Here is a 14,727-nt window from a genome sequence, read left to right as displayed (position 1 = left end):
ATACATATTGTATGTATCTTATGCCCTCTCACAAATGCAGATACAGCTACGGCTTCAGTTAACAGCTACAGATACTACAGCAAAAGCAGCCACAGATACTTGGCTCAAGATACGCACTTGTAACTCGCAACGAGGCGGCACAGATTGCGAGTGCCGCAGCAATTGCGACAATTATAATGAGACGCAGCGGAAAACAATGCGAAATCCAACTGGAAACTGAAGCTAACCTTGTCTTGTCTACAACGCGAGGGCTGTCATTGAAATTTTAGGGAATCTACTTTCCTCCCATAATTTCTATGATTAAAAGGTGTGCTCGAAATCAGCGACAGTTTAATAGAGCAAACAACAGATTGGAATGCTGATCATTTTCAATGTATTTTCATTCATTTGAATGCTGTCAACAACATAGAAGAAACATCTTAAATTTAAACTCAATCCTTATATAATAGTTATCAAAAGATACAATGTTCATCGATTTCTCCAGTTACACAAATTCCTTTCTTTATTATTACAATATTTTTGCTGTAAGAATTTGTTGAACTATTTTATATGTAAATTAGTGAAAAAGTATTTAATAATAATAGAAATTTACAAAAAAAAAACTAGTCTGTAATAGAGACAACGACTAGAATTTCTATGCTTATTCAACTTATTTCATTCGTACATCTTTTCAATGATAAAATATGCCGAAAAAGTATTAAACTAGGATAAAAGTTCACATTATTATACTTTGTTCCTAGAATTTGGTTGTTAGTTGTGGTAAAGCATTTACGTGCAATAATTTTAGAAAATCATCAAGTCATGTATTGCATTATTCTTCGTGCAACCCTCGTTGCGATTTGAGCTGCAGCTTTATCTTGTGTGCGTCAGATAACGCGCCCTCAGTGGGCTTTGGGGAATGGGAATGACAATGGGAAAGGGGAAAAGCAACATGAACATGGAGATTGTTGAATAAAATATCAAATTTCATATGATGCTATTGTTGACGATGGCTGAGCGCAAACTAACAGTTGAACCTTTTGTGTTTTTTGATTGATTGCAGGTTCACCGTGGCACGCTGAGATCATGTCGTCACCCGGCCTAACCGCTCTGGGCGAATCCACACGCCTTGTGCCCGCCAATACGCCGGCGGTTTTTGAGATACTGCCGCCTCCTGGACAAAGCCTTAGCAAAGGCGAGTGCGTGGCAACGGTTCTGACCCCAAACAAGTCAAAGCTGAATGCCAGAGTCACCCATGAGGCGGCAAATGGTGCTGCACGCATTGAGTTCGTCCCCACCGAGGTGGGCACGCACATCATTGACGCGTCCATCAATGGCACTAAGATCGCTGGCGGCCCTTTGATAGCAAAGGTCTACGATGCCAGCCTGATCCAAGTGACCGAAGTGAACGGCGGCGTGGTGGGTCAACCATGCCAGTTTCGTGTGGACGCCAGTGCGGCTGGTGAGGGACAGCTGGAGATATCCATAAATGAGGGCGAGGTGCCCAATCACGTTCAGGTCGTTGGCGGCGGTCGTTGTCTCGTCTCGTTCACCCCCGAACAGGCCAAGTCCCATTTGATTGACATCAAATTCAATGGCGAAACGGTGCGCGGCTGCCCCTTCGTCTGTGCCGTGGCGGACACCTCGCGTGTCCTCCTCAATCTGACCAATCTGGAGCTCATACCCGTTAATCGGCCCTCCTCGTTTCACATCACCGTCAGCGGCGGTGGCGCTGCCGAGCTAGCGGTCAGCGTACGCGGTCCGCACGGTGAGCTGCCGGTTCGCGTGACGGGCGATATACACGCCGGATTCACTGCCGAGTTCACGCCCACCAGCGTGGGTGGGCATTCGATCAACGTGGAGTACAATGGCTTTGCGGTGCAGGGCACTCCGTTCCTGGCCAAGTCATATGATGCCAGCAAGGTGGTCGTTGGTAGCGTCTCGCGTGGCACCATGGGACGTCCGGTGCAGTTCACCGTGGATGCGGGTGATGCCGGCGAGGGTAATCTCGAGATAACCATTGCGGCTAAGGGTCAGAATATACCCACGCAGGTGCATCCCCAGGGCAGTGCAAGGTGAGTTAAAGTGCAGCACCCAATACCATTTTGCATATTCATCTTCTGGTTCATTTTGTTGCAGATTCTCCGTGTCGTTTGTGCCAACGGAGTCGTGTGAGCACACCATCAATGTGTCGTTCAACAAGATGCCCGTGCCCGGCTGCCCCATAACGGTCAGCATAAGTGGCGGCGTCGCCGGGCCGCAGGTGTCGCTCGGCGGCCCTGGACCCGTGCATCAGACCAATTCTTTTGTTATCAATCACAATGGCGGCCGTTTGGAAGACATTGAGGTCAACGTCGAAGGTATGTGAAATGGGCCAAGCACTGGTCTGAGTTGCTCCACTAACACCCCTCAAAAAAGAGAACAAGCAAAAGTAACAGCTATGTGTTATCTACGTTCCCTTCTCTCTGTCTCCTCCCCCTCGCTGAGTCATCTTGCATTGTCTCTCGCCTCTGTCTATGTCTCTGTGTGTGGTTTGTTTTGCATTCGCATTCGATTTTGGTTCAAGTTTAATGTAATTGTAATTTAATTGCTCGTTTGATAAATGTTAATTGTATGAGTATTCGATTGGCATCAGTATTGCACACACACACACATGTACACACACACACGTCACACTTGTATCTGTATCTATATTTGTATCTCTATCTGCATCTTTATACGTTTGCGCCTTAGCACAAGCAGATTTTCCCACACACTCGCATTTTCACACATTTCAGCACAATGTACGGAAATTGTTGAAAACTCTCAAGCATGCCAATGCCGCCCGCTCCCTCCTCCTCCTCCTCTTCCTTTTCACTAGCACTAGACAACACCATTTCCACTTTCCATAGCCCCACTTCCCGCTGTCTCTCTCGACGTCACACGCTTGCACTGGAGCACATTGAGCACCCACTTGAGTGTGTAGCTGAAGCTCATTATTTAGTAGATGTAATTATGCGTTATATTTATCATTTTGGCAATTGCTTCGTTTACATTTTGACGCATTAGCAAGCAGCAGCTTGGCTTAGGCTTGGATCTGTCGAGGTATTGTGCGCTTTTCAATTGCCGGATTATGTCATGACCACAATGTAGCTCGCTACGCGTGGGTGTTAACTCGTTTTCTGTTTGCCGTCTCAGAGTGTACTCTACATAAGTACACTATGAATGTGTGGATGTATGTGTCTGTCTGTGTTTGCTTGTATTTGTATCTGAATTTGTATTTTGTATCTAGTCTTTGTGTATGTATGTATTCTTGTTTGTAATTTTACGCCCTTAATTTGTAATAATTTGCTCACGTTTTATATCTGTATTATATTTCAGGACGGCGAAATCTTTTGTACTAGACTCTATATAATTATGCATATACTTATCTAACTATCTCTACATATACGTATCTTTCACTCCCTCTGAGTACTCTCTCTCTCACTCCCTGACTACTTCTCTCTCTCTATCTGTTATATTGATGTATGTATATACTAGTTGTTTATCTAACAGTCCGTTTAGAACGCGTATCGACCTATAACCACGAGTGAAAAACAACAGCAACAAAAAGAAAATAATGCACAGACAGCAGCAGAATAAACAATAATGTAACAAAGTACTCTTACTTATTCCTTACTAATGTCCCTAGGCCTTTTAATGGGCAATTGTTTACTAATCTATCCATTGCCTTCAATTATGTAAAATCAACAATAATAAAAACGAAATGATTTACCAACATGTTTAGCATCGAGAATTGTGTTTGCAATTGTGTCAGGCAGTTATCCAGAGTCTGTATATAGTATTATACATATATATATAATATCTAGTATATAACCCACACACCAACACACACACATATGTATAGCGGAGGTTATTCTCAATTTATCCCGCTCTCTGTCTCTGACCAACACAAAACAACACCATGCAACATCTCAGTTTACTAACTATATTATATACAGTTCAAAGTTACCCGGTATAAATCAATTATAATCGAGACTAACCGCACTGCAAGTTCAATTAATAATTATCACAATTACCGTCAGATTCCCCACTAACATTGCAGTTTTTTTTTTTGGCATCAAACATTTTTTTTTTACTTTTCCCCTATTTAAATTCCAATTAATGCCGCAACTAATCAAAGTCAACATTTTTCCAAATTTTTTGCAAACTTTCGCGAACCGAAATAAAAACAAAACTAACCACACTACACAATAATAATAAACCAAACAAACAACCAACAACGACAACAACAACAACCTTTTGCTTAATATATGAATTTCAACCAAAAACACAAACAATTTAAAAACAAAAATCGTTTCCGGTCGCGACGCTTTCGTATCGAAAACACAACAAACAAAAAAACCGATTTAATTAAAAACTTAATAATACTAAAAATAAAACAAAAATGCAAAAATGCAAAACATATGCAACTGTGAAAATTGGTGGACACATTAGGTCCAGCTGGGCAATCAGTCCCCGCACAGGTTCATCAGTCTGCCGAGGGCGTCTTCAAGGCCGAGTTCGTGCCCCGCGTCGTCGGCGAGCATCGCGTCAATGTGACCGTCAATGGTTTGCCAACAGCCGGCAGTCCCTACGCCGCCAAGGTGAGTATTGATTTCGATATTAAGTACAACCAAGAGGAGGAGTAATGTCAATATAATTTGGGGAGATTCCAAAGAGAAGGTGTTTGTGAGAGTTGTAGCTAAATTTCTGAAATATTGTTCATTCTAAAAGATAAAGGATTTTTATTTCTTATAGCAAGTTAAACAAAGCAAAGATATGTATCAATATATTACAATAATGATCAAGCGAAGAAAAATATAATTATTTAAAATGTATATTAATATATCTAAATAATGATCTTTTTCATTGATTGACCATGGATGGATATGGATAAAAATCATCAAATCAAAAAGTGTTAGCGTAGTTTAATGTATACCAAAATTTAAACTGTAAAATTTCGAATTTTATTTAAAAAATCGAAAACATTTCATACCGATATTTAGATAGGAGTTCACATTATTGTATTACAATTCAAAAGAAAAGATTTATGCACCTTATAAAAACTCTGTTGGATGTTGGTGTGTAGTTGATTCAAAATGACTTTAATAGCATTAATGTTAATTTGGGAAACTTACAAATATTATTCTATAGTTAATTCAGATTGATATTCCACGCAAAAGTTAATTAAGGTGTCTTGCTTACGAAATTACTATATTTTATATAGTGTTAAGAGACATTAGTTTTTCTCTCATACTTTTATATAAGACTAACCTTACAAATTTCGAATACCCAGGTATATGATGTGAGCGCTATCAAGGTGAAGAACGTGAGCAGCGGCACTGTTGGTAAGCCCGTGACCTTCCTCGTGGAAACATCGCAAGCAGGACCCGGTAATCTGGAGGTAACAGTCAATGGCGGACGTGTGCCGACTTCAGCCCAAGCACAGGGTCAACACACCTATGCGATTAGCTTCACGCCACGTGAAGCCGAGAGTCACACCGTGGAGCTGCGTTTCAATAGCCAGGATGTGCCTGGTTCGCCGTTCACATGCCGTGTGGCAGCTGCAGCGCGCATACAATCGCCAGAGACCATGGATAAGGTGAGCGTGGGTCGACTCTTTGAGTTTGTGGTTGAGTCGGACACGAAGCCAACGGTGGAGGTGCTTGGCCCGGCCAGACGCAGTGTGCCGGTGAAGATCGATGCACTCGGCACTACGCTGGGCTACAATGTCAAGTTCGAGCCCATGGAGGTGGGCGATCATTCTGTCGAGGTGCGTCTACCCGGCGGTGGCCATGTCGAAGGCAGTCCTTTCCTGCTGAAGGCCTACTCCGCCGAGAAAGTGATTGTGACGGACATACGGCCAGGTGTGGTCAACAAGAGCGTCAGTTTTGGCATCAATGCGTCGCAAGCAGGCGCCGGCAATCTGGAGATAATCGTAGCCGTCAACGGCAAGAATGTGCCCAACTTTGTGCAGTCCGAGGGCAATGCTCGCTTCAAGGTGAACTTCAAACCCACCGAGGCAGCTGCCCACTCGCTGTCCGTGCGTTTCAACGGCCACCCGGTGCCTGGATCACCGTTTAGTTGTCACATTGCTGCTGCCGCCGCCAGCGCCTTGGGTGCACCACGTGCTCAGGCCATTGGTGAGTGCCTCAAGCAGGCAGCGGTCAAGATGGATAACACCTTCGAGCTGGAGGGCTTCGATGGCATCGAACCACAGATATTCGTCACCTCGCCAGCCGGTGACAATGAGCATTGTCAGCTGAGCCAGCATGACGGCGGCAGCTACAGCGCCTCTTTCCGCCCGAGCACTGTGGGTCGTCATCTGATCAGCGTGCTGGCCAGCGATCAGCACATCAATGGCTCGCCTTTTAGCTGCAATGTATTTGACGTATCACGCGTCAGCATCAGCGGCCTAGAACAGCAATATGGCCCGGCTACGCTAGGTGTTCCCGTTACCTTCAGCGTGGATGCAGCTGGTGCAGGCGAAGGCACACTGGAGCTAGTGGTGTCCACCGACAGCAGCACCGTCAAGGCCGAGGTGGTGGCCTGTGCACGTGGCCTCTACGATGTGACCTTTGTGCCACAGAGCACAGAGCCGCACTATGTCAACATTACCTTCAATGAGGTGGCTGTGGATGGCAGTCCCTTCCGCGTGGACATTCAGCAGCACACACAGCACATTCAGATCGGCAGCCTGGCAGCCATTGACTTCCCGGCCGATGATCAGATCGTTGAGATTCTGGCACCCGATCAGAAACCGGTGCCGTATACAATCAACCGACAGACTGCAGAGTTCCGTACTCACATGACCGGGAATTATACGCTGCGCTTCATTGATCGCGAGACACGTCAGCACATTGGCACACGCACACTTTGCGCTTTTGATCCCATGCTGGTAAAGATCACCGAAGTGGGTGAGGCTCTCTGTCATCGTCCGGCCAGCATTGGCGTCTCGCTAAACGAGGCGGGACAAGGCGAGTTGGCGGCTCTGGTGCGTTGTGGCGCCACCGAAGTGCCTCACACTATACGTGGACCCAACAAGTCGGGTGTCTACGAGATTGTTTATCAACCAACACGCGTAGCGCCCCATAAAATCAGCATAATGTTCAACGATGTGCCCATCTCGCTGAAGCCACTCGAGATCAATGTGCTGCCCGCAAGTGCTGGCAAGGAGATCAGCGTCAGCGGCTTGGGACTGTATCAGGCTCGAGTGGGCAAGACCACGTCCTTTGCCATTGACACTGTCAAACGACCAGCACGTGAGTTCGATGTAGTCGTCTCCGGTCCAGGCGGACAGGCGTTGCCCGTGCGGTGTTACCAAACCAAAAACGGTCATCTGCAGGCGGAGTTCAGCATCAACAAGCCAGGACAGTGTGTCATCGGTAAGTCTAGTCTACTCTTTCATTCGTCACCCATCTAACCACTCTGTTTACCTCCACAGAGGTGCTTCATCAATCCAAGCCACTGCCTGGCAGCCCCTTTACCTGCGAGGCCTTCGACAGCAGCAAGGTGAGCGTGCAGGGCGTTACCAAGGAGCCGCTCGCCTTGCACAGCTCCAACACTTTCACCGTGCGCACCGACAATGCCGGCACCGCCGAGCTGGAGGCCTTTGCCATCTCGCCCACCAACCAGAGTCTCCCCGTGCTCATCACCGAACAGTCCGAGGGCATTTACAACGTGGAGTTTGTGCCCTCACAGCCCGGCAACTATAAACTCACGCTCATGTATGGCGGCGAGACCATTCCCAGCTCACCGCTCACCTTCAACGCCTCAGCCAGCGGTGTTCGCAACGATGCCCGTGCTGCGGGACATGGCCTCGAGGTATGCCATCGCAACAAGGAGGCTTCCTTCGTTGTCTATTGCCCCATTGCACCCAATGTGCAGATCGAGCGCGTCGATGAGTTTGGCGAACGCATCGAACCCAAGATCAAGGCGCTGGGCAACAACGAGTGGCGCATCTCCTACGTCATTCTCTCTGTGGGCAACTATGAAATACGCGCCAGCTGCCCCAATCGTGGCAGCCTGCCGGGTTCACCTTGGCGCGTCAGCTGCGTGGAGTCCACCAAGGTCACTCCTGTCGGTGGTTGGGGCACGCTGGTGGATCACGATGGACGTTTGATACTGCCAGCACGCATTATCTTCGATGTGGAAAATGCTGGACCTGGCAAGCTGGTTTGCAGCATCGATGGCCTCGAAATACCCGTCGAGAAGCTACCCGATGGCAAGATGTGTCTCAATATTACAGGCGAGAATCTCGCAGCTGGCGAACATGATTTGGACTTGACCTGGAGCAGCTTGACAATCACGCAGTGTCCGCGAAGTGCCTTTGTCACCGGCCAACAAGCTGCTGACAAAGTGGTGCTAATGGGTCGCGGATTGGCTGCGGCTCAAGCTGGCGAGGCGGCACACTTTACCATCGATGCCTCCAATGCGCCTGCCGGCCGACCAGAGGTCATACTGGTCACCCAGGACAACACGGCGCTGCCCGTAAGTTTGGCACAGCCGCGACCCAGCGAGAACATTTGGCTCGGCTCTTATACGCCGCAGAAATCGATGACGGGCACTCTGACGCTCTCCGTGAAATGGAATGGACGTCTAGTCAAGGGTTGTCCGCTGACTGTGGCTGTTGGCTCCTCAATGGATGCCTCGAAGGTGATTGCCTCCGGCGAGGGATTGCGCCACGGCATTGTGGGCAAAGACATCAAATCCTGGATAGACACACGTCGTGCCGGACCTGGCGAGCTGACAGCACACTGTGCCGGCTCTCGCAAGGTGGCCTATTGCGAGCTGTATGATCACGGCGATGCCACGTTCACGCTGAACATAAAACCACAGGAACCGGGACGGCATCTGCTGACCATCAAATATGGTGGACAGAATGTGCCCGGCTCGCCGTTTGCCCTTAAAGTGGCGGGTGCACCCGACGCCAGCAAGGTAAATATAGGGAAAGGACTTTAATGAATTGTTTGCTAATTGATTACTTTTTACAGGTGCGCGTTTATGGACCTGGTATCGAGCACGGTGTGCTGGCCACCTTCCAGTCGCGCTTTATCTGCGACACACGCGGCGCTGGCGCTGGACAGTTAACGGTGCGAGTGCGTGGCCCCAAAGGCGCCTTCCGCGTCGAGATGCAGCGCGAGAGTCAAAAGGATCGCACCATTCTGTGCAAGGTAAGCCAAGCAAAATAACTCCACGAAGACAATATATCAGCTTTTTTCTCTTTATAGTACGATCCCACGGAGCCTGGTGATTATCGTGTCGAAGTGAAGTGGGCTGGCGAATTTGTGCCCGGTTCGCCCTTCCCGGTTATGATCTTTGACACAGAGGAGGAGTTACGAAGGTACTTGCAGGGAATATGAGGCCAGCTCAACCACCATGTCATCGTCTTCCCCAGTGGCCTGAGTCCACTGTCCATGCGCTATCAGCCCCAGCATCAGTCCCAATCGCAGTCACATCGGCAATCGCCTTCACGTCGTGCCGCCTGCGTGCCGCTCTAGCGGAATGCAGCTGTCAACTGGACCAACATATCTATTACAAACTATTATATATATATATATTGTATACTTAAATGTGTTACGACGACTAATAACTAGAGTTTAGCTTAATACCGAAACCATAACCGAACGAAACATCCAAGAGTCTAGAGTATGCAGCCCTGATTTTGGGGGTTGAACACAAATGGCTTCGGCGCTACGATTAATAGCTTTCTGTTCTTCTAGTTGTAAGCCTAATCTTTATTACGATAATACAATGTTATGAAGTGTAGCAAAAGTATTCGATACAAATACACAAAATATACACAAGTCTAACGCTTACTTTCCCAATCCTCGGGCAGCGCGAACTTATTGATAAACTCATGACGATGCGCTCGAAGAAACTTCAACAGGTTTTCTTCCACAAAATGCTTGCAGACTCTCTCAAACTCATCCTCCTCCATTTTCAAAACCATAAAGAGGTCTTCCTTCTTGGCAAACAACGATTTTAGCATGCTCTGATTTTTCATCTGCATTTCAACGAATTGATCGTGCATAATATACTCTGTCCACGGCTCTTCAAAATAGCCAATTAAATTTGTGATTAATCCTATACGATATCGACTGCATAAATTATTGAGCAAAGATTCGTGTTTTCCGCAAAAGTATTCCAGAAAGTACAGATGTTTCCTCAGCTGCAAGAAGAGGAATCACTCGCAGCTCAATTAACAAATCAAAAGATCTTACATTCTGTGATATGCACGTGATCTCCTCCACAATTTTATTTGTGCCCAGGCGCACGCGACAAAAGTCGCCGTTGTGATAGGTGGTCATTACATGGCTGTAGCTGTTATCCAGCTTGGCAAGCAAATAGCGCTTGGGCGCCGTCAACTTTAACAACTTGTGCCCCAACGGCAACAGGGAACGGAACATAACAGGCTTACTGAAGCGTGTTTCCCTTTTAAATGTTTCCTGCGTCAGCTCCAGTATGTCTATCAACTGGCGAGGAAATTAAATTTACGTTAACTCAATTTTATTGTGGAGTTGTTGTTACTTACCTTTTCAGCCATTTCTATTTCACTTGTGTAAGTATACTGATAGAAGACCTTCCAAATGATGGCTACATTCTTACCAGCTGCATAAATATTTGGATCGTTTGTGCAAAAGTTCTCATCCACAAGGATCTCTCTATTCTCCACACGAATATTACTGCGAATGAGCACTAAGGATGACAGTTAAAATGTAGTCTAGAACAAATAGCTACGAGACAACGCATAAGTTGTATAGCACAGAAAATAATCCTACATCCTAAAAAGAAACCAAGTTTGCTCGAAACGTAGGAAAACAATAATTCATTACAATTACAATCATTACAAGACAAAATGCAATAAAAATAGTATCGCTTTCTGCAGACTTATCGAACACACTCTATAATTAAAGGATACTCACTGTGCTCGGTAGGCGCTGTTAGATAATTCTCCAGAAAGTTGATAAATAGATTACACGGCAGCGACAAAAGTTCATTTTGCGGACATTTGCGAAAGTTTACCGTCTTAATGAAGTACACAGTCTGGTATACTGTAAAGTCCTCAAAGTTAGTGGATTCGTATACAGTAATGCCCAAGTCTGTTATCATGTCTATCAGAATATCATCCAGGTTCTTATCCTTAACTGGAATGTTTAGATATTCCGGTGCTTGAACCTTAAGAGGCTGCACATAGATAATGTTCTCTGGCTGAACTCCGTGTTTTAACAAAAAGTCGATGCACTCGTAAATGGCCATGGTGTAGCCATAGATGATAATTGTCTTACTTGGCAGCTTACATTCGTTTAGCTCAAGGATCTTGTAGTAGAGCACAATCTTGTCCAGTCGCCCATTGATGTGAGCATAATTGTAGGGCACATCGCAGACCTTACCCTTAGGCACCTTGGCCTGCAGATGGCCTGGAAGACCATACTTAGTGTCGCAAAGTAGCAGCAGCTTCTCATAGTGAATCTTGCAGTTGTTCTCCAGACAAATGACCTTTTCTTTGCTTGAAGTGGGAGCGTATACGTAATGTGAATATACATAATATACACTATCTTACCAATCGATGTGCTCAACTTTGCCAGGTACAAAGTGAATCCAATTACGCAGATCCAGACGTTGTGTAGCATCAGTCACAAATGGACATGAGTTGCAGTTATTTAGATAGCAACTTTGTGGATTGGTGCAGTATTCGCACTCTAGATCATAATCGTATTCCGCCTCGATTTCGCCGTATTTTACAATGACAGTGATGTCGAGATACGACAGACAATTGGTGGTATTTACATGTTTAAAGCTGAATAAATTTAATGTTAGAATTTTGCTTATTTCTGGAATATGTATCCGCTTACTCTGGCGTATTCCAACTGAATACCATGAGACGTAGCAGAGCCTTGCATATTTCCGAGAATCCCACAATCACCAGCGGACTTTGATTGCCAATGAATTTCGATGGACACAGATTGTGACGAAATAGGTAAAAATTATCCTTAACGCAGTTAATTACTGGCAACGCCACCTTTAACGATGGACGGCGGAAGTATTTCGCGTCATTGGTATCGATGAACCAGTTTCTCTTCATGCGCCGTGGCTCCACAGGCATCATTTTGAATGCCAAGTCGTTGGGTAACACAAAGTCCTGAGCACAACAAGTCCTTGCAGCATATAGTAAACTGTTATCAGAGCGAGCTTACCGTGAACTTTTGAAAGTAGAAGAGTTCCCGATAGCCTGTTCTTATAGCAACAGTGCGCAGTATCTCATCGGACCACATGTGAAAATAGGGATGCAGTCGCAGCATCACAATCTCGCCACGTTCAAAGGTTAAATAGTTCTCTTCATAGGGCAGATAGAACTGCTTGTAAATACTTTCATAGTTTGAGAAAGAACTGAAAAGTATAAAATAATTAATTAAGTAATAAGAAATATATTTATGAATATATAAAAGCTGTTAAACTGAATGAAATAGTATTTCGATGTACTTCATAATGGCAACATATCTATAAATGTATCTTTTCCTTAAAATTTGAAAAATTATTTCCACTTACCGCAGAACCACAAATCCGACTGCTGTGCTATTCTCACGTCCCTCATTGCCGCAACGTACGATCCACACGCTGAACTCGGATAATTCATTATCCAAAACATCTTCGACGATCTGTTGCAGTAAATTGGCAACTCTAATTTCATCGAATGCTACTAAATTGGAGTTGATATCCGGTAACAAGGTTTCGCTACTTGTCTTATGTAAAATGTAATGGGGGAACATGGAAAGTATATCCGGTAAATCTTCACTTTCTAGCCGATAAACTCCAAGGTCCGTGTAGACTGAGCTGCGATGCGCCACAAAAATCTCTTCACTCATTTTGCTATTGGGACGATGTGGCACTCGCTGGAATCCCGGTTAGCCAATGCTAAATGTTAGAGGTATGAAACTCACCGTGAAGAACTGCAGCAATGCCCAAAGGCTGGGAGAAAACTTAATACCAGGTGGAATAGGCACCACACAGAAATCACAGTCGGGATATGCGCTGAACATGGCAGAGAGATAATAGTACGTATACTCCATTCGCAGACTGGGATGCAGTATAAAATTCTGTAATGTGAATGCTTTGCCTGCAGTTTCCAGCCCTTGTTGCTTAGCTTTCTTCCCAGAGCTCCTGCGGTGTGGCACATCGAAAGTTAGCACCAAAGTCTGCGGAACACAATTCATATAGGTACCAGCTGACTTCAGCTCTGTAAAAATATATGTATAGAGAGAGTTAAAAAGATAGATAGAGAATAAACGAGTGAGGGAAAGCGTGCCACTTTGATGGCCAGCCCTGCCAACTTGTCAACTTTTATCACTTCCATTTCCATTTCATCCAATGAAATGGAGGACGATTTACTAATACTTACAACTTTACATAACCAGTCATAACCTACTCGTATATAATATAACAAACCTAGACGTACCATCACTAATATATCTGAATATGGCGTAAACGCGCTCCTGCTCCGTTAGCTTATATTTCTCGACAGGATTCAGGGTGACAGTGCGCCGGTTGGTGAAATCGAGGGCTTTGGTGTTGATGGCACGCAAACCATGATACTCGCCGGAACTGCAGATTGATTTGCATACTTGAAGAAAAAACTAAAGTGGATTTATTTACTCACAAAACTTCCAACTTAACTGTGTTATGGGGTGCATCAGGGGTGCAGGAGATTAGGTTGCCCACGCCCTCTAAGTCATAGTTAATGATCAGTTGCTCAATGTCAATGTTCTCTGAAAGCCACATCATGCCAGTGCTGCCGCTACTCTCGCCGCTATCCTAAAATAAAATATATTTTAAACTATACCGAAAACTCATTTTGTAAATCAATTCTCTCACCTCTGTGACAATAATTTTATCCCTGTCCAATTTGCCTCCTGCACCCATCAAGAGCTCGGCAATATAATAATCACCACGATCTATGCGCATTTGTGGCTCATCTACATCAATCATTTCCACAACATCGTCGTTATCCTCGGGTCTGTTGTCAGCTATCCGATGTAAAATAAAAAACATAGTTACATATTCCTTACTTACAGTGCCTTGCGAAAGGATATTATCGGCATTAGTCCTTGGCGCATGATTACAATGATTGTTGGCAAATTCTTTCGCGTATACATATCGAAATCGGTGGGATAATAGACGCGACCATATTTATTCAACTCTTCGTACTCTTGTGGTTTAAAATTCGGGGGTCTGAATATGATCAGAAAATTCACCTTGTGCTCGCGATAAAAGACTTCCATGAGAAGCAATTTCAGGATCTCATCATGTTCCTTATGATAAACGCAAAAGTTTAGGAATATGGTATTCATCAGGGTGATGGGCAAATCGACACTAAAGATAATTCTCCTTCAGTTTTAAGATTTCGAAATCAATTGAAATTTCCTTTCTTACCAAAAGCGACCTCTTAACCATTGAACCCACAAATCGTTCGAAAGCACTGGTATATTGGGATATATACAAAATTCGGCATATGCCAGAATATTCAAAGCTGCATTGTGGAGGGAGGCGATCAAGCGATGTGTTTGATACTCTTGAAACAGATGGGCCGTCGGAACTTCGAGCTTATCGCCAATAACTCTTGATGTTGTGGCATTGAGGAGTATCTCAATTTGGTCACAGTCATATCGGCCAGCAGTGCGAACTATATATTCTGGTTCCATGATGTAAATATATTCTTTATTTTGAATA

General features: G+C 45.1%; 2 protein-coding genes across 7 annotated transcripts in view; one reads left to right on the top strand and one right to left on the bottom strand.

The window, feature by feature from the left end:
• The window catches only part of LOC132789466 (filamin-C), a 31,230-nt gene extending 21,412 nt beyond the window's left edge, over positions 1 to 9,818 (top strand). For 5 of the 6 annotated variants that reach the window (XM_060797500.1, XM_060797501.1, XM_060797504.1 and 2 more), the window contains 7 exons: positions 1,043 to 2,054; positions 2,119 to 2,339; positions 4,456 to 4,604; positions 5,297 to 7,385; positions 7,445 to 8,937; positions 8,994 to 9,173; positions 9,231 to 9,818. In XM_060797500.1, the coding sequence (XP_060653483.1) occupies positions 1,043 to 2,054; positions 2,119 to 2,339; positions 4,456 to 4,604; positions 5,297 to 7,385; positions 7,445 to 8,937; positions 8,994 to 9,173; positions 9,231 to 9,362 (5,276 nt within the window). In that variant the 3' untranslated portion in view covers positions 9,363 to 9,818. Of the gene's footprint in view, positions 1 to 1,042; positions 2,055 to 2,118; positions 2,340 to 3,339; positions 3,737 to 4,455; positions 4,605 to 5,296; positions 7,386 to 7,444; positions 8,938 to 8,993; positions 9,174 to 9,230 lie in introns of those variants that run through there. The other variant, XM_060797505.1, reaches the window with a different exon arrangement.
• LOC132789469 (cilia- and flagella-associated protein 61) lies at positions 9,809 to 14,702 on the bottom strand. The gene is made up of 14 exons (XM_060797515.1): positions 14,431 to 14,702; positions 14,071 to 14,370; positions 13,873 to 14,014; positions 13,658 to 13,812; positions 13,457 to 13,602; positions 12,942 to 13,237; positions 12,550 to 12,893; positions 12,198 to 12,390; positions 11,856 to 12,142; positions 11,564 to 11,800; positions 10,926 to 11,509; positions 10,535 to 10,698; positions 10,224 to 10,475; positions 9,809 to 10,171 (listed from the first exon to the last, which is right to left on the bottom strand). Exons 1-14 carry the CDS (start codon positions 14,697 to 14,699, stop codon positions 9,809 to 9,811), a joined length of 3,732 nt encoding a protein of 1,243 aa, XP_060653498.1. The 5' UTR covers positions 14,700 to 14,702.
• Positions 14,703 to 14,727: the final 25 nt, after the last annotated feature.

Source organism: Drosophila nasuta, chromosome 3 (genome assembly GCF_023558535.2).
Source record: "Drosophila nasuta strain 15112-1781.00 chromosome 3, ASM2355853v1, whole genome shotgun sequence".
NCBI classification, from domain to species: domain Eukaryota; kingdom Metazoa; phylum Arthropoda; class Insecta; order Diptera; family Drosophilidae; genus Drosophila; species Drosophila nasuta.
Note: the sequence above shows the minus strand (reverse complement) of the source record. Positions and strands in the feature narration are given on the sequence as shown.